Raw genomic sequence first — 19265 nt, forward strand, 5'->3', positions numbered from 1 at the left:
TGGGAACAGAAAGTGAAACTGAGCTTTTCTCTGGGTTTGCTGAAGCAGGATAGTCAGTCTGCAGAATTGAAACTATTGAGTCACTAAGCTGCTCTTTTTCCAGCCTGGCTCTGTGCCATGTATTACTCTGTATTGAGGAGAATGTGACGCAGCTCCTAACGCTCCCAGCATTTATTATGTTCAAAGGCAGAGACATCCACGATAAGGAGAATATTTCAGGCTAGTGTGTGCTGACCTGGTTATCATGCATAGACTGGGGAAGGGTCATTTGCTCCTTGTGCCTCTGCTGATTTTTGCACAATTCTGTGCTATGCTGTAGGCTCCTGTTTTATTGGTGCTGTCACCCCCCATAACACACCCACAGAAACAAACCCTTATCTCCCCTCTCTGCACTGCTTCATGCTGTACCTCCGTACCCCGAGGTCTCTGCTGCTGTACCAGGCCTGTGTTTTTCTGCACTATGCCATTCTCTAAGAGTACTAAATATCTCATCTATAGGAAATGTTTGTTGCTGCTCTCTACATCAACCCGTGACTATCCTTTTGCAAATTAAATTAGATAGAGGCAGTCAGTTTGAGTAACGGCTGTCACAGTCGTGCCAAGGAAAACAAAGCTGCAGGCCAGGTCAAGGCAAGTTCAAACTGAGCAGACCTGGCAAGCCTTGGTCCCAAGGCCATGCAAAGCCACTGCAAAGCTTACAGTCTGATGCTGGCAAGAACAATGCCTGCTACAGGCTACACACATGGCAACAGAGATGGGAATATCCTGGGGACTGGAGCATCTATGAACAACTCATTGGTGCTTAGTTTAAAAAAGTAAAAAATGCTCTGTAAAATTGACTTTGGGAGTAACAAAGACAACCAAGAAATGGTTTGTAATATACAAAAATGGTACTATATATAGTAAATTCAGATGGAACATGAAGCTGCAGACCAGCTGCAGAAAAAAAAAAGGTGTAAAAGTGTGTTAGAAAATTTATTAAAATAACTCAAATTGAATCTGTGAGAGGAAGAAGAAACCACAACCATCAGCATGATGGCAAAGATGTTAGTACCTGGTAACTGTTCTTTTCCCGTCTTTTCCTCTTCCCTTCTTTTCCCCCCTTTCTCTCTTCCACTCTTTCCCTCCTTTAAAAAAGTCCAACAAACAAGTCTTACACATTAGAATTTCTGGTTTCTACAAGAATTTGGAGAGCTTATTAACACCCACCCACCCGTGGGTCTCATTTAAGTGTCTGTTTGTGTGTTTGTATGTTTGTATGTGTGTGTGGATGGGTTGTTGGAGCTGATGTTTCACAGCTCAAGATAAAGGTTAGTACAGCTACTACTCTTGAGTAGCATTCAAGATTCTAGCAACCAGGTGTTTTATAGGTGATGAAAAGAGGTAGTGGATTGAGAAGGAAAAGGATTAGGATATTTGTTTGGAAAACGAAAGTTGTTGGTAGTTACAGAAAAGAAAGTGTTTGTAAGGTTGCTGCAGTGCCAAAATCAAATATGGACATTAATGATTTACTGTGCTACTAAGTATCTATGGGTTTCTTGTCTCTGCTTCTGTCCCAGGCATCTGTTTTCCTTGGTACACTGCTTGGTACATATGGGAAAATGCAACTATCTTCCTTCTGAAATGCAGAACTTTGCCCTAGTTTCCTTAATTTTTACTAATTTACTTGCATCTATATGCTCTGGTTTGACACAAATGCCTATTAAATAAAGTAAATGCAGAAAAGTGTTTAAATTAGAACAAGTAAGAGAACAGTTATGCAATGCCTTTCTGCAGCCATCTCTGTAACTTGCTGGGCACTGCACAGGAAAACTCAGAAATCTTTCTACAGCTCTGCTGGTTTCATTTCCCAGCAAGCTGTAGCTGGGCTGATTTCTTTCAGGAAGAGCTGCACTGCATAGCAACAAATGCAGAAGCTCCTTGGAAAACATCCAGAAATGGGCTGGGAAAAACAAATGCATTCATATTTAATAAAAAGTCTTTGTTTACTTGAGTGATCTGTACATACAGAAGAACAGAAAATGTCTTCAAACATATCTACACATTTCATGAGAGAAAATTCATATCTGGACATTTCCTTGGAGCTGAAATGGACACATGCTGACAAAGAACTCCCCTCAGAAGCATTAAGTCAGGCAAACAATTGCCTGAAATGCAGTTTTCCCTCTTTTAAAATAATGCAAATGAAGTATATCATAGTACATTACAGGGTCCCTTTACATATTTTATACTGGTTTCCATTTAGCCTAGGCTAGCATATAATTACTATGTTTGACAGCAAAAACTGTGGCATTTTATAATTTGGGTTTTCCCTTGTCAGGGAAGAGTGACTTGTAATAAATTTGACAAAAAACACCTATGAATCACTGAGCAATATTTTTTCCACCAGAGTTCTTTAAAATCAAGCAGTTTTAAGAAATGGCATCCAGGAATGCAAAGGGTCGTACAGTATCTCTGTATCCAGTGACATATCCACATATCTAAAGAGGGGGATGGTATGAAAACTTCAATGATTTTTCAGCTAAAATCTTAATGCTTTCTAAATAAACAGAAACGTTTCTGTTCTTAACACCCTCTCGCTCTAGCACGGTGTATTTAGTGTCAGTTTTCTGTATATTACTATGGGCCTGGGCAAAGTAACATGAATGTTTATTTTAAAGGATTGAATTTGGTCCAAGTTTTTGCAAGCCCGATCACACATTCCCTGACGACAGGCACGCTTGTCTGGGAAATTATAGCTGTGCAATGCAGTGCCTGCAAATCAGTTGCCGCAGAGCATGAGGATGAAACAGGTTTGCAGGAAGCTGTGCTGGTAACCCTACACGCAACTTAAGCCCATTTGTATAAGGTTCGGAATGTTTAGACAATGCTCGGAGAGGACGGGCGTGTGTGTCTGTGTAAGATCAGCGTACGAGAGCAGCAGCGAGCGCCGTCACCGCCCCAGCGCCCTTGGGAAGGACGGGCGGTGCCCGAGGCGCGGTGCCTGGCACCGGAGGCGCCGGGGGATGCTCGCCGCCCTCCTCGCTGCTGCCGCCGCCGCTTTCTGCACGGAGCCCGCCGCGGAACACAACGCAGAGCGCCGCAGGGCGGCTGCAGAGGCTCCGGAGGCCCCGGAGGCGGAGCAGATACAGAAGACGAGAAAGGCAGGGAAGCACATCCACGGCCGCCGTTCGGGAGGCTGCGAGGCGTCTGGCAATGGAGCCCGGGGGGCGGGGGGATGCACACAGAATCGCTGCGGAAGCGCTGAATCACGGCGGCCCGAGGCGGTGGCGGTGGGGCCCCGCCGATAGGGCCGCGCCGTGTGGGCTGAGCCGGGCCCGGCGGCGCCGCCTCCGCCGCGCCCTCCGCGCCGCGACCCGCCGGGCCCGCCCGGCCCCTGTCACCGAGGGCTGGCACAAAAGCCTCGGCCGGGGCCGCTCGCAGCCGCCGTAGCGCCGGGTTCTGCTTCGCCGCCGCGTCGCGGCTCCTTCTCGCAGGACGAGGATGAGGGGCCTGGTGGTCGCCGCTTTGCTGCTGCAGAGCATCGCCGGCTCGGGCGCGTTCGCCGCACGGAGGAGGAACGTGGACCCCGAAACCAACATGAACATCGTGAGTGTCGCGGCCGCGGGGGCGGTGGGTGCCCGAGCCTTTGGCGGCGCGGGCGGCGGCGGGGCAGCGGGAGGCCGGGCAGCCGCCGTGACAGCCCCGGCGCCTTCAGCCACCTGCCTGCGGCCGGCCCGCTGCCCCGCCGCTCACACCCAAGGCTTTCGCGTCCTCTTTCTCTACTCCTCCTTCCAGGTCCGCCTTGGTCGGCCGTTGGCTATATTTGATCTTTCGCTCACATTTTTCTGACCCAGACCCGTGGATTTTTTTGCTAGCGGCTCTTTGCGACGGTCTTTGGGAACCGCTATAAAAGCGGGTGTTCGTGGAGAGCGGTGAAATTCCGAGCACCGTGCTCCTGTGTTCTTACCCACGACTGCTTTTCTCCCCATTTGGGATGTACTCTCTTAACTTTGTTCGCCTTTTGCTGCAGTAGCTAACTCCTGAAATATTTCCTGTTGGAAGCCAGTATTAGTTGCTCTTTCCTCTGCCATATATAAACTGTGCCAATTTTTCACATGTGTGAGAAGCTGCTTTCAGATAGAAATGCTTAAGGTGTATAAGAATAGAAGTGCTTGGATCATGTAAATACAGTTTGAAGGACTGCAAATAGTAATTTAGTCTAAAGCTGATAGCATTGGAATAGCACTTAGCCTTAAAATAATTTTGGAATGTTAATGGCACTGTGAATAATTAAAGACGTATTTAAAAGAAATAGCATGCCTAATTAAATTCTTCTCCTCTTCCTTGCCCAGTAGTCTAAGAGAATGATCATGTCTTGCATTTCTTAGATTTTCTCAAGGCATGACTGGTGTCATAAAACCAATGACATGGCAAGTTCACTGCCCTCGTGGAGTTGCATGAAAATAAAATAACATAAAGCCCAAGACATTAGAGACAAGATATTAAACCTAATAATGAAATCATAGCTTTATACAGGTGTGGAATTTTTTTATTATTTTCCTGATTGCTTTGACAGCAAAGTCACTTAAAAGCTGTGCACTGGGTGTAAGGTTTGAGGAGAAAGGTGCGAAATGGCACATCCCTGTCTCCTGTATGCTGCAGTGGTGCCAGTGACTTTCTTCTGTTCTCACTTGTTTGTTACTTGTTTTCCTGAGAGCAGACAGTTTCAATTTTTGTCTGACAAATCTGCATGTCGGTGTTTTGCCCTGTTACCATAATCTCCTTTCCAACACTTCATCTTCTTTCTCACTGTAAATCACCGTGTGGCTGGGGCAGTCTAAGGAGTCCTTGCAGATTCCTAGGATTCAGACTGACTAGTTCCTGAGTCTTTACCGGGATGTGTTATTAAGAACATCTGCCTGATAGGCAGATGGCACATTACTACCACACCCTTTAATTCCACATTCCAGTCTTTAGCAGAAACCCAGGGTACTTTGCATGTGTTCCTGGACTGAGGAGCCTGGCAGTCTGGTTCCAAGATGGTTTCTTTTCTCTCCTCAGAGTGAAATTATTACCTTCAGAGGGTACCCTAGTGAGGAATATGAAGTGACAACAGAAGATGGATATATTCTTTCCATTAACAGAATACCTTATGGAAGAAAAGGCCGTGAAGGAAGCGAAGGTAAGATTTATGTCTGTTTGGAAAAAGAAAGAATGAAAATGAAAAAGCGGTCTTTGATTTATGAAACTTTCTTTCCTGTAATAATCCAGATGAAGATTAAGAACTACTGTGGTTTAAGACCATGGAGGAGACGCAGGGGGTGTACAGATGAGGAGGTGGGGGACAGAGAGAATAGTGCTAATGTAAGCTCAAACTTACAAGAGAGCAGCATGGGCAAAGGCTTTTGTGAGGACTGAATGATAGAATACTTTAAAAATGAGACAGATGTGGAAGAAGAGAGATACATACCTTTTGACTTACTACCTTGCACACTGAGTATGGAATTAACAGTCTCTGTGCAGTGGCTGAATTTGTTATCAGTCTTGCCGCCATCCCTTATAAAAGTTCCTACAGACATTCATGTAACATAGCAGCCCATTTGCATAGAGGTTACATATTCTAAGGATTGCCTCAGAATAATTTAGACTGGAAAAATCCTAGGATTACAGGTAAAAACGTGAAGCTCACAAAAGAAATTTATGATTGTCCTGTAGCCTTGGGTGTGAACGAGACCTGTGGAAAATCCCTCTTCCCTGTCAAAGGCCAAGCAACAGCCTTCCTGAGCTTATCTATTGGTTTTGTATGAGTTAGGATGTTTGCACTGTCTGTTGTCTTTCACAAGCAGTGTGTAAAGATCAGTGCATGGACGAGCCCCGTCAAAACTGGCAGGTGTCCTTGTATTTCATTTTAGAAAAGCCCACAGGAAAAACGGCTGCCTTTGTACCTGCTGATTCTGTTGAATCCTTCATTGATCACAGAAGTAAACAGAAGTTTCCTGACTTCTGGGAATTCTCCACATGCCCCTTGCCACACCCTCGACCCCAAGTTCATGTTTTGCAGAGTGCTTTAATTTGAAAAAACAAGGATTACTGACCACATTTGAGGAAGTATGAGCTCCTGGGAGAATGAAGATTTCAAAGTTCATGTTGATCTTAAGTTTTTATAGACTTGGTATCTTTTCTCAGAAAGATACCAATGATGTGTTACTGCTGACTTAGCATATATGTGCCACATTTTTCTTTTGCAATACCTGCATAATGTGAATAGGATTCCTTAGAATTAGGCATCCACATGATGTTTTGGACAAAACCCACAATTCTTCAGGAAAAAGAAAAAGGGAAATGTACAGAGAACCTAAAAGCAAAACATCAAGGATTTTTAGTTTTACTAAACAACCCTAAGAAAGCTGCGTAGTATGGGTAAGAAGGGCGTGGAAGTAAATCTGTCTTCAGCTTCTTGGGTCTGTAGTGAAGAGAACAAAATGTTCTATGCAGAAAGGGTAGTTTAAGGACTCACCTTTTTATTCCACCTCTGGGGTTTTTAGGATCACAGGTGATAGAAAGTCATTATTATTCAAGTCAGTTTGTCATATGATTGTGCAATTCATGTAGAGATCTGGTGACTGCTTGGTAAAGTGAAAAAGGAACTGGCAGAAATTGGAGGTTAATATGAGAACAGAATTGAAGCAGTAAGGCAGTTAAACAGTTTTCCCCTTCCCATGTTATGAAACACGCAATAGCAGCTTGAGGAGAGCCTGTTCTTCAAAAATTCAGAAGTTGGTTGATCTGAGTATAGTGAAAGGGAAGAAGGTATCAATGGTAGATGAAACATTACTGAAAACAAATTCAGTGTGAGGCTTGACAATCCTGTTTATAAAACAATAAAGTATTAGTGCAGCAGAGTTGTGTTGAACTGTACTGTCTCCAGTTCCAGTTGGGCACTGCTGGACACTTGCTCTGCTTGCCTGGACAGTATGCCATGTGGATTTTTTAAAAAGTGGGAAAAGCAAGCACTCGAAAGGTTCCTTGCCACAAGTATAAATATTTCCAGAAAAGGAGAGTATTGATAGTTTGGAATTTGAAACTTGCAGCAAACATTTATGGACATGACCTGTGGTGGACGGTATAGGTGATTGAAAGCTGTGATTGATAAGTTTCTGCTGAAAGATCCAAGTCTAAATTATCAGTGGAAGAAGGACTGTGTGAGTCTGTATCAACAGAGTGATGTGTCACTGGAGGAGGTAAATTCCTGAGTAATCTCTGGTGTTGAGCTAGTAACCATGCTGCCTGTTTCCAGTTTTCAGAGCTGAAGTAAAAGCCAAAACACCTGTGCTTCTATGAGAACCAGAGACAGGTCTTTCTGGTTTCTGAAGGCCCTGTTTCTCCCAAGGGATTAGATGTTAATTGATTTTCTTTATGTAGAAGCAGGAACCTTCTGTTTTTAAATTCGTATTCCACATAAAGGTGCCATTTCTCTTTTCAGAACAGGGAAGGTAAGAGAGTCTTCTTAAATTCTACCTGAATCTTAAGTGTAGTTCTTACAATTACTTAAATTAAGACGAGAAAGTCGGCTGAAACACAGATTCCTTTGGCTACTGAACTGCTCTTCATGTTTTGCCAGTGATGGAAGGGTGATAGGAGGGTGTTGCACAGAGATAATATCAGTACCAGTTGCAGAGGTTTCCAGAGCTCAGCACAGTGGTTTGGCATTGCTTTGACTGGAAGACAAAGACCTCAGTAGCACATATGTGGGAATGCCTTGCCCAGGTTTTGGGGCAGGGCAAAGTTCACAAGTATTAAAACTGCCACTGTGTTTGGGCCACTTTTCTGAGTCTGTGAGCTTGAAACAGTTTTAAGGGCTACTTAAACTGCAGCTCCTGCTTTTCTTATGTTTATTTATTGCACACTTACCTGTTTCAAGCTTCAAGTTATGAAACTAAGAAATTGCTAGTTTAAAATTCTTAATTATAAAAGTAGCTTTTGGTGAAAAATGCACATGATACTATGGTACTATGGTACTATGACCATTATACAAATTCCTGTTCTTAGATTAAGTCAAGTACATTAAATACTCAAGTGCAAGTCTAAAACAGAGCTGCAATCTTTCAATAGCTCACTTGAATTATTCTTAGGTATGCAATGCCAAATGAACAGGAATCTATTATAAACACTTTCTTTTTCAGGTCCAAGGCCTGCTGTGTTTCTGCAGCATGGTTTGCTTGCAGATGCCAGCAACTGGATCACAAACTTGGATTACAACAGCCTTGGCTTTATGCTGGCAGATGCTGGCTATGATGTATGGCTGGGAAACAGCAGAGGGAACACCTGGTCTAGGAAACACACCCACTTCACAGTGAAGCAGGAAGAATTCTGGATTTTCAGGTATTCTTGTTTTGCTATCCGGTCACATTGTGAACTGGCAGGATATATTTTTTTCTGCTTACATGTGTTGTCACAGATGTAGGGACAGTAAAGGGGAGTTTTGAGGTTAGTATAGTGTGCTGAAACTCATAGGTGGTCAGTAGAAAACTGAAAATTCAATCATTTGAGTTCTGTTTCATCCAAAAGAAGCTTTTCTTTATGTCCACTGATCTGTGCTGGAAAGCTCTGTGCAGCTGTTCCTCACTGATCTCTTACACAACTGACTTTCTGTCTTTGCTTTGTAGCTTTGATGAAATGGCTAAGTATGACATTCCAGCCTCTGTGGACTTTATTTTGAAGAAAACTGGCCAGGAACAAGTATTTTATGTTGGCCATTCACAGGGCACCACAATGGGTATGTGGAGAGATGTATTTATTAGAACATCTTGTGTTTGAAATGGTATCAGGATCCACATATGTGGTTTAGTGATTAAAAACTAGGGCTCTTGAAAACTACTGCTTTTGGTTTTTAGTGTCTTTATGGAATATTCATCAGCATTGAAATGAAAAGACTCAATCTTTCTGTGTTTATTTGGAATGATAAATTGAAGTCACAGGTAGTTTGCAGTATAGCTTCTATTAAAAAAATTGATGAATTATACATAATAAAATTAGACTCATCAGAGACAGAGAAGAAAGATTCCCAGATTTTTTTTTCCCAGAATATTTTGCTGCATGTAATGCCTGGCTCTTGTGCTTTAGATCTTCTAGTAGAAAGAGCTAGGCATGTTGGGTTAGTAAGATTAAATTGCTTTCTGGAAGAAAGCAAGTCTTCTGAATTACCATGTCTAATTTGGGATTTGTAGTAACTAGGATAATTTACATTATTTAACCTAATACTAGATATTGCAGTCAAACTGTGAATTTAAAAATACTTTTGCATACTTTCTCATAGATTTTTGTAGGATATCTGCCAGATAAAATTCTTATCTAACTTGTGTCAGTGAGGTCTGTTAATTGTTCTTATATTATTTACAGCTTTTATTGCTTTTTCAACTTTGCCACAGTTGGCTAAGAAAATCAAAATGTTCTTTGCCTTGGCACCGGTAGCTACAGTCAAGTTTGCCACTAGCCCTCTGGTAAAATTGGGATTGTTTCCTGACATGCTTCTCAAGGTTTGTATTTGAGTGTAAATGTTTCAAGCCAAATGAGGTGTGCCCCTTTCTATCTGAAAATAGGATAGCAAAGAATGTTAATAACTGTGGATTAGAGAGTAACATATGACAAGGATTCTGGGTCAGTTTTATCATAATGATGCTGTTGAAGTCAGAAGTGTCTTCTGTGGAATTATTACTGTCTAGTGAGACCATTTGCATCTGTTTAAAGCAGGATTTTACAATTACAGCTTAATAGATGGAATAAAATTGTTTTTCCATTACATGTTTCTAGAATTTAAGCTAGGGAAATCATATGATTAGCTAGTCACTGTGTTTTAGAAGAGTTGTTTATCTTTATACAGACAGAATACAGTTCATGAGTTGTCATGAACTTTAACAGATCTGTTTCACAATCAGCCATTTAGTATTGGAAGAGGATCCTTCAGAGGGTGATTAATAGCAGCAGCTTTATTTAGATGCTGTGAATCATCCACTGGAGGAGTTCACCTCTTCCCCATTAACTTCAAGGGGAATGAGGCAGGCTGCAGTAAGTGCCTGAAGACATTGTGAGCACCCTGCTGTGTGTCATTTTTAACCATCACTTTTCTTTCCACCGCCCATGGAGATTCCCACACAGACCTGTTTGTGATAAACCTCCTTCTGATCTAGTTTAAAAATGATTTAAAGTCTGTCTGTAGTACTAGTTCCTTGCACTAAAGGCAGTTAACATAAAAGCAGCACTAATCATTGTGATCTCCTCTTCCTGAATAATGAACTTTGTCTAACGAGACTAGCAGCTGATCAGTGCCTTGTGCAGATGTTCATGTTGTGCTGAGGAACTTGATTCTCATGGTGACTTGCAAAAAACTGAAGTGCAGGGAGAGCCTGACAGTCACAAACCCGTGGGTCAGTCATATCTTTAAAGAGCTGTTTCACTTTTAAGGAAGTTTTCAGTGGGGCATTTTAAAGTTCTTGAACATTAAAAAATAATCATCTAGAGGAAGTGGTCACCACATCTCATGTAACTTGTTTTTCTCTCATGTTTGAAGAGAGGAAGTTGCAAGTACAAGGCCATTTAAAATTAGCAGGGAGGGCATACTTTAGCCTTAAACAATCTGATGACAAAAAGCTGTACAGTATAACTGTAAATTACTGAATTTAAAATGTATTTGAATTTGAGGTTAGGTTTGAAATTCTTGCCAGATTTTCCCAGTTCCCATGTACTTTTTATGGGGTTAATAGACTGCAGCATTTGTAGCAGAAGCACTAACCATGCCAGCACTGATAAGGAGATCAATGATTGTCATATGACACACCTATCACCAGTGCAAATGCAAATAATTACCTCAAGAGTGTTGTAGTATAAAAACTGAAAATAGGTCATTCTGTGCAATTACATGTTTGTCCTATGTGTTTGTTATTTTGTAGGACATGTTTGGAAAGAAACAATTCCTCCCTCAGAATTCCTTGCTGAAGTGGCTTGCTACCCATGTTTGCACCCACAGAATACTCGATGACCTTTGTGGCAACCTGTTCTTTCTTCTATGTGGTTTTAATGAGAGAAACTTGAATATGGTGTGTTCTAATGACTTTCTTTAATAGATAAGTTATTGTGAACTATAAGACAGTATTGGCTGAATATATTAAAAAAATGCTTAAGGGATACCATTATTGGGTTTAAAATTCAGCTTGAGAGATGCAAATTAATCCCCCAGATGTTTTAACTTCTTACCTCATTTGTATGTATGGCTCCAGTTAACTTTTGTTTATAACAGTTTTAAGTGGAAATAATTTGAAATAGTTGGTTAATTGTTCAGGAAGCAACAATGGCTAGAACTGATGCACTATGAGGAGAAGTAAACCATGTTCATGATCTTGTTGCAGAGCCGAGTGGATGTGTACTCAACACACTGCCCTGCTGGAACATCTGTACAAAACATGATCCACTGGAGCCAGGTAGGGTTTCCAGAATCTAAAGTGCCCATGACTATAGTTTGTTTGTAGAATATTGATGTGTTTGGTATTTAAATGAAATAAATGCCAAAATATATGTGCAGCCTAGCCCAAGTGAAATTTGGAATTGCCAAAAGTTAGATGACAGCTGTTCACTGCAGCTGCTTTCATTTATGATGGTTCACCCCTCTTCTGTATTTCTTTGAAAATACTGTAACTGGAAGTACCTCAACCAACAAAAAATACAGCAGAATAACTTATATCAGAGAGATGCTGTAATGAGTATTTGTTTCCCTTTCAGCAAACCCTGTTTGATTACAAGTTGTATTTTTAGCCAGTGAAAAGCAGCAGATTTTCTGTTCTATTCTGTTCATTTTATATTTTATTAGTATATTTTGATGTCCATCTCAATGCACAATTTCATGCCTGTGATGCTGTTGTGACCGAAGCTTGGTCAGCAGGCTGACAAATGAGACATTTGCCGTGGAATCGGTGGTCTGTGCTACTTGTGATCTTCTTGTAGCTGGATTTGGTCACTTAATGAGAGGCAATGTGTTCTACTGTACACAGCTGTTCAAGGGTTGGCTCAGAAAAAAACTTGTGAAGACTTTTTTTTTTCCAGTTCCCTGTTATATAAACTTCTGTTTCTGAAAAAATAGTTGATGGTAAATTATGCAGAGTAGGTTTGCCAAGAAAGCTCCCTGCTTCATACACATTTAGACATCAAGGTAAATACTTCAGAAGTAAACATGGAGCTGCCACATCCTGGCTTTGGATACACTAAGCTGTTTTCCTTAATCTTTTCTACCATTGCTATGAAAAAGTCTGAAATCTTAAGGGACAAAGTCTGATGATATTGAATTTTGATGTTTTCCATTCCTGTGACATTGGGCAAAGCAGTGACACTTGTCCTTGTTAATATTTGGCATTCCACTGTTTCTTTGGCATTACCAGTTCTCCAGATGACTACATTTTTTAATTTTTGAGGTAGTAGTGTTGCAGTTCTTTGTATGTGTATTTTTTTATTTCTAGGCTGTGAGAACTGGGGAACTCAAAGCTTATGACTGGGGAAGCAAAGCTGCAAATATGGCTCACTATAACCAGGTAGACATGTTTTACATCTATAGTTCTAGAGTGTCACAGAAAATAGTCCTTGGGCACTTCTCTGGGTGCTGTATTTGTGCTGCATGCTAAAGAGGTGTCAGTGTTATCCAATAACCAGACTGGAGATCTGCTTTTTCCACAACAACAAAAAAAGAAACCAGCTGGGACTGTAGAGCTCAGAGGTAGTCCTAAGTCAGTGTGGGGCTCACATTTGGATAGGAAGCTGTGGTGGGACATACTTTCTTGAGGGGAAGTCCTGCCAGCCTAGATCATGAGACCCCTTGCACTTCTCATCATAAGGCACAGGCTATCAGTTCTTGTCTATTGTTTATCTTTAGTTTGTTTAGTCTCCATGCATTTTTGTTTCTAAATTGCTGTGTACAATGCCAGAAATATTTTACCCCTTGTCTCTTAGTGACTGCAAAATACTGCAATATCATACTTTCAGAGTAGCAATCACTTTTGGCCTTAGATTAGAGTTGAAATACCTTGAATGGGATGCATTCTCTGAGATCCTGCTACCCAGCTGACTTTGTAAACTCCTCAAACCACCTCTTTACTGCTTCACATGCTACAATATTGCAGGACTCTTGCAGTTATATTTTCGGTTGAGCCAGGACTCTAGCTGTCCAAGAGAGAAAATCAGTACCTGACACATTCTTGCAGTTGCTAGTATGTTACACTGGCAGTGTAGGATCATACTGAAGATTTTTTCTAATGCTTTGTTTTCACTTTCCCTCTCCTCAGTCTACTCCCCCTTTCTACAAAATAAAAGAGATGACTGTACCAACCGCAGTGTGGACTGGTGGACAGGACTGGCTGGCAGACCCAAAGGATATTGCTATGCTGCTCACTCAGATCACCAATTTGGTTTACCACAAAAACATTCCAGAGTGGGAACATTTGGATTTCATCTGGGGCCTTGATGCACCTTACCGCATGTATAATGAAATAATTAACATGATTAGGAAGTTATCTCTAAACTGACATGGTATTTCAGAGTACTGGTTCACCAGGGATTGGTCAGTTTTTGGAAAATACACTTTTCTGGCAATAATGCTACATTGGTTAGGATGATGCATTTTTAAAATGCCAGCAATGACTAATGAATTGGATTCATATTTGGTTGTTTTTTCTCAGTATTATTTCTCTCTCTTCACAGTATTTTGCTGATTTTGCACACAGTGGCATTGTACTCAAAACACAGCAGTAGGACTTAGCACAGAAGGAGTATGTCATGTGCACATAAATTTAGTCATCTGTCTGAAAGGCAAATTAGACAAGTTTATCCATTCAGCATCTTAGGTGCTTGAGACTTACAACAAGTATTTTTCACTGTGCATAAAACACAGCCGTTTCTCAGTATGTGGCCATTTCTGAGTACCTTTGAGAAGTGACCTATTTGGTGCTGGCACTTTACAGAGCACTTAGCAACTTTTTGCTGTGGTATTATTTTAGCCATTACATAAAATCAGATTATTTCCCTTTTCAATATTGCCCAGAAGAACTGTGGTGAAGCCAGAGAAACCACTGTCAGTTAAAATCTCCGATTTTGGGACTGATTCATTGCTGCATTTTCTTGCTTTGACGGTGTCCTTGAAGCCTGTAGTGCTTCACGTACCAGCTGTGGATAAGAGGTTGCAATTTGCCCTGGCAGATTCCTGGAACAAGAGTAATGTTCAAACAAAACCACTTTCAGTTAACTTTGTCAATAGGTTGTGGCTTTCGAGGAGAGTGGTGTAACAAGCATACTTGTGTTTTGCACTGACCACTAACTATAAAACAAGCTCCCCCAGTCTACTGCTGGTGAGAGAAGAGCCAAAGCATTAATTCTACAGCTTGAGCAACTTAATTTCTGTGGACTTTTCCCCTTAATCGTTTGCTGCATTGAAGATCTGTTTACTTCTTAACTGCTTATAGGGTGCTCCCCACCACCGTGTTGAGGAACTGAGTAACAGCCTGGAGAAGCCTGACAGTATTACAGCAGCTCGATTTGTCTCAGTTTTTACTGGAGCTAAAACCCCATTTAATGGGGAAGAGGATTCACATCTGCCTCAGGGGGCTGACTTTGGAGCTCTTTCCATTGACTGTACAGAGGACTTTGGTTTCTCTGAGATGCATAAAACTTCATGCCAAATGAACAATCTCCAGAGTCAGTTGCCTCAATCCAGATGATAATTTCTTTTTGGATTCAACCCAGATTTCTTCAGTAATCCCAACAGGATAAAATGCCTTTCTACATGTCATAGGAACATGCATTTTAAATTGATATTAACTTATTTTGTAAAAAAAAAAAAAAAAAAAAAAAAAAAGGCAGAAATAGACACAGGTTGTAAATTAGGACTGGGTTGTTTGGGTTTTTTTTGTTTGTTTGTTTTTGTGGGGGGTGTTTTTTTTTCCTAATTCAGACTCAGGGAATTCTCAGGTGTTGTTTGGGGACAAAATGGTTCATTGGTTCATGAGACTTTGATTGTGATTCCTACCAGGACCTTCAAGTCTGCTTTACATTTGTGTCAGCCAGATGTGCTTTATTTTGCTGTGCTGAAAGGAAGCTTCTGTAGGAAACCAAGGTGGCTAATTTAACAGCTGTGAGGGTATGTGGTATTGCAACAGCCATGTGCATCATGTTTATTAAGCTTGAGCTATTTCAATAAACATGAGACCTGCTTGGAGTTTGAAGCTGTGTGGTGTTTCCCTTCCTGTTTCATGAATGCATGGGAATCTTTGGGACTGAATTCAGAAAGCCACATCTCTTTTTCACAACTATTAATCCACAGAACAAGTACAGAAAAAAAAAAAAAAGTAAAATAGCTAAGTAAACTTCCGTTTTACTTTTTCCCTGAAAGAAGCTTTTCCCAAGCTTAGGTCATTCTTATTTAGGTGGACTTCTCTGATACTTTTAAGTAAGGCACTAATTATAATTAATTGCTCACAAGATGGAGTAATTTTCTAAGCCTTCAGGTGAGGCTTATTTTGAACTACTGATGTGGTGGAAAGCTTTGTGTATCATATTCCTAAACCTTGTGTAATTGGATTGCTTGACAGACTGTCTGGTAATCTCATAATTGGCATTTAATCACATAGCAAGGCAGGGAGTTAATCTTTGCCACAGTACACATGAACCAGCTTTTCACCTTTGTCACCTTCAATAATAAATGTGCTCAGGCTATATGTTTCTTACATTCTAAATACTGTAGTTGTGCAGTAGAGACAGTAGAGTGTATTAAATCCTATGTGTTGCCACCTTTGTCAGCTGATGAATATGCTGTGTGCCTGGAAATAAAGCTAGAATACTAGAAGCTTTACACAAAAGCCATAATGGAGCTTCTTTGCTTCACTGGAGTAAGGAAATTGTGAGCTGCTTTAGTTCTCCCTGACTCACTAAAGTTACAGGCCCTGTGTGACAGAAACTTGGAGAGGTGTCGGTGGAAAGAATTGTGCAAGATAAGACACCCCAAACATAGAGGAGACAAGTGAGAAACTTGGTCTATTTAGAATCACCTGTGATGGTTTAAGAGTTCAGTGATGAACAGTACATTTTTCTAAGCAGACCTTAAGTACTGAGTGCCTGTTCTACAGACCTCTGTGTTACAGGTATGTTTGTATGTATGTGCTGTTGAAGGCTGGCTAAACATCAGCTTTGGACAGTATAAAGGTGCACTGACTTAACAGAGGGCATGGGACATTTTCTGCTGGCTTGGTCTCAGCATTTAGTGGCTGCTAAAAAAGCCGGAAGAAAGCAGTTGCTGTTCAGCAGATGGAACAGCAGACTCATAGGTCTGCGTGCAGCTGAAGAGAATGCATGGTCCAGGTCTTTGACTGAGACATGTACAACAACCAGATGTGAGGGATAACACAGACACAAAGATGTGGTTTTGTGCTTGTGTTGTGCTTGGAACTTGACAAGGATTTTTTGGAGTCATCTGCAAGTATATTTACAGTGTTAATTTCATGCAGAAGGCTTAAGGATTGTGCAGTGTGTGTGTTTTTAGTGGAGTGTATTGAATGATGCACCAGCTCCAAGCAGAGCATTTTTTTACTGGTTAGTGATTGCATGGCATAGCACTGATAAAAAATTATACATCAACTCAAGCTGTATAGAAGCCTCAAGCCTCAGCATAGGAAGAGGTGGTAAAACAGACCTCCTGTTCCACTTGGGCTCTGTAAGAGAAACAGGCAGCTTGGCAACAATTTTTTTCTATAAATTATTTATAGTGAATGTGCCATACCAAAAAACAAAAAAACCAACCAACCCCAAAGCTCCTCAAAACAAACAAAACCCCTCCAAATGAAACAGGAGTGCCTTATATAATAAAAAGTTACAAATGGCTTTACTCAGTAAGATGTGAGAGAGAAACCTTGATGGCTGGATAGGTTTTTGGATGTCTAATAAAATGGCTCTTAGTGGGATATATTCTGCTAATGAAAGCATTTATAATGACTTCTCCTTTCGTTTTCTTATAAAATACAAACTCATGCTGCAGCATTGCCCATCAGGAGCTTGCCTTTCTGCCTGGCAGCCTATTTTCATAAAACTTTATATGACCAAAATCACTGAAATCATCAATGAAATAAAAAATTATGAAGGTTTAAGGGGCACTAGCTACACCTGTAACATGATTGCCTTGTTCTTATTGTCTGAGTGGAAGTGTCTGCATTGCGTTCTGACTCTTCCAGAAATCATGTCTGTAAGTTGCTGAGAATGCGAATAAATTTCTCATTCCTGATTTATGAATTCTGAATGAAAGAATTTTAGGATATTTTCCTGATGGCTATTATTTTGAAAATTGATCCTGTTAAGGTAAAGCTTGAGAATTAGCAATTTACTTCACTTGCAGTTTTCCATCATTAGCCATTGTTCAAAATTAATTAAAGTGATCTTTGATTATGCTTTTTACTGGCTGGAGAGGTTTTCAGTGAAGCTTGGTTGGAGACGTGGAGATTAAAAAATTGATAAAGCAAATGTGTTGGTTCTATTAAGAAAAGTATTTTGGTTTTAGGCTAAAGTTTTAAATCAAAACTGAAGAGTAATGTGTGTTCTTCATCCTGAAATCCTCAGCATGCCTGTGGGCTCAGGGTTCAAGCTGCTTACCAGGGAGGCGAGGAGAAGAGTTTCATCTCGCTTATTTATAACCAGATCCTGCATTTGAATATGCAGATTAACTAAACAGAAGGGCACTGTAGGTTAGAACCGTAGAATCACTTAAGGTTGGAAAAGACCTCTAAGATGGAGTCCAAGTGCCCTCCTTCCCTCCGAACCCATTACACCTATACAGCCTGTGACAGACCCGTGCCTGCCAATTTTCCGTGCTGCTGCAGAACCGTGTGTAGTTATCCCCGGAGCTTTGAGCCCAGGAGCGGTTCCCGGTGCCGTTATCCTCCAGCCGGCGGCGGGGGCGCGGGCGGGCGCTGGGCGGCGCTGCCGCTCGCCGGGAGACTGAGCGGGAGGAACCGGGCGGGACCGGGCGGGGCTGCGGGCGGGACCGGGCGGGGCTGCGGGCGGGACCGGGCGGGGCTGCGGGCGGGACCGGGCGGGGCTGCGGGCGGGACCGGGCGGGGCTGCGGGCGGGACCGGGCGGGACCGGGCGGGGCTGCGGGCGGGACCGGGCGGGGCTGCGGGCGGGACCGGGCGGGGCTGCGGGCGGGGCTGCGGCTCGGCGGGCAGGTGAGTGAGCAGCGCGTTGTGGCAGCATGGCAACAGCTTCCTTTAAAACGAGAGCATGTAGTGCTGCTGCTCCTGGTGCCTGTCCTGTTTCCCTGGTGCTGGTCCTGAGCAAGTCTCCAGCCCTCTTCTCCAGCACCCTTTTCCCAGTAGAAGGCTCAGCATGTTTTGGGATGTTGCCTTGTCTCTGACACAACAATAATACTACCATACAGAGGGGTAAAGGGGAGGATGGAAAAATAATTTTTCCTCTCTAATGCTGCGTTAGTTTCAGTATGTTGATTCTCATTTTCTCTCTCGCTAACTTGCCCCATTTTCCTACCCACTCTAGTGTTGTGCTGTTTACGTTATAGCTTGTACATTGCAGCCTGGGGTAGGTGCTTGCATCTTGTGCTCATGTGGAATCTATTTAAGACCCTTTGTGGGGCCTCATTCCAAACTATGTGCCCTTCAACCTAAACTCTGTAGCAGGAGTGAGTTTTTGAGAGAGCCATTTAGATTCCTGTAACACATGGGAAACTTTGGCAGCATTGCAAGTTAAGTGAAAAAAGCTGGGGTCATGTTGCTGAGTTAGGCACAGAAAGGGTTTGCGTGTACTGTACTTTTTTTTGTGTGTGTGTCATACCTTGTTCTGACAAGGAAACTGAAGTTAGCAGAGCGCAGATACGGGGTAAATGCTGTGGGGAGGCTAAGCCAGGAGGCTTGGAGGATCCTCCATCCGCCCGGAGCAGGGTCCGTCCTCTCTGCGGGTGAGGATGGATCCCCCGAGCCGGGCTCCCTGCGGGGGAAGCCGTGCGGCGGAGCGGTCTCGGGGCGGCGCCAGCCTCCCAGGTACGTGCTGCTCGCTTGTGCCTTGCTTGGGCTTCATGTTGCAGGATAGCCTAGAAATAGCACTGCAGAGTGCCGTTATTTTTCCTTAAGGGATTTAAGAATATTTTTCTGTTACCTAATCTGCAGGCAAAATGCCTATTCTTTAAAATTTAGCTTGTGGGCACCAATGGCTGTAAAACTTTTTGAGACTTCACGTGCCTGTAGGGATTAGTCAG

General features: G+C 42.2%; 1 protein-coding gene across 1 annotated transcript; it reads left to right on the forward strand.

The window, feature by feature from the left end:
• The first annotated feature begins 3374 nt into the window (after positions 1-3374).
• LIPA (lipase A, lysosomal acid type) lies at positions 3375-15236 on the forward strand. The gene is made up of 9 exons (XM_066323873.1): positions 3375-3588; positions 5044-5164; positions 8166-8364; positions 8649-8758; positions 9382-9518; positions 10929-11075; positions 11385-11456; positions 12486-12557; positions 13305-15236. Exons 1-9 carry the CDS (start codon positions 3484-3486, stop codon positions 13542-13544), a joined length of 1203 nt encoding a protein of 400 aa, XP_066179970.1. The 5' UTR covers positions 3375-3483; the 3' UTR covers positions 13545-15236.
• The last annotated feature ends 4029 nt before the right edge of the window (positions 15237-19265 follow it).

Source organism: Sylvia atricapilla, chromosome 8 (assembly GCF_009819655.1).
Source record: "Sylvia atricapilla isolate bSylAtr1 chromosome 8, bSylAtr1.pri, whole genome shotgun sequence".
Lineage (NCBI taxonomy): Eukaryota > Metazoa > Chordata > Aves > Passeriformes > Sylviidae > Sylvia > Sylvia atricapilla.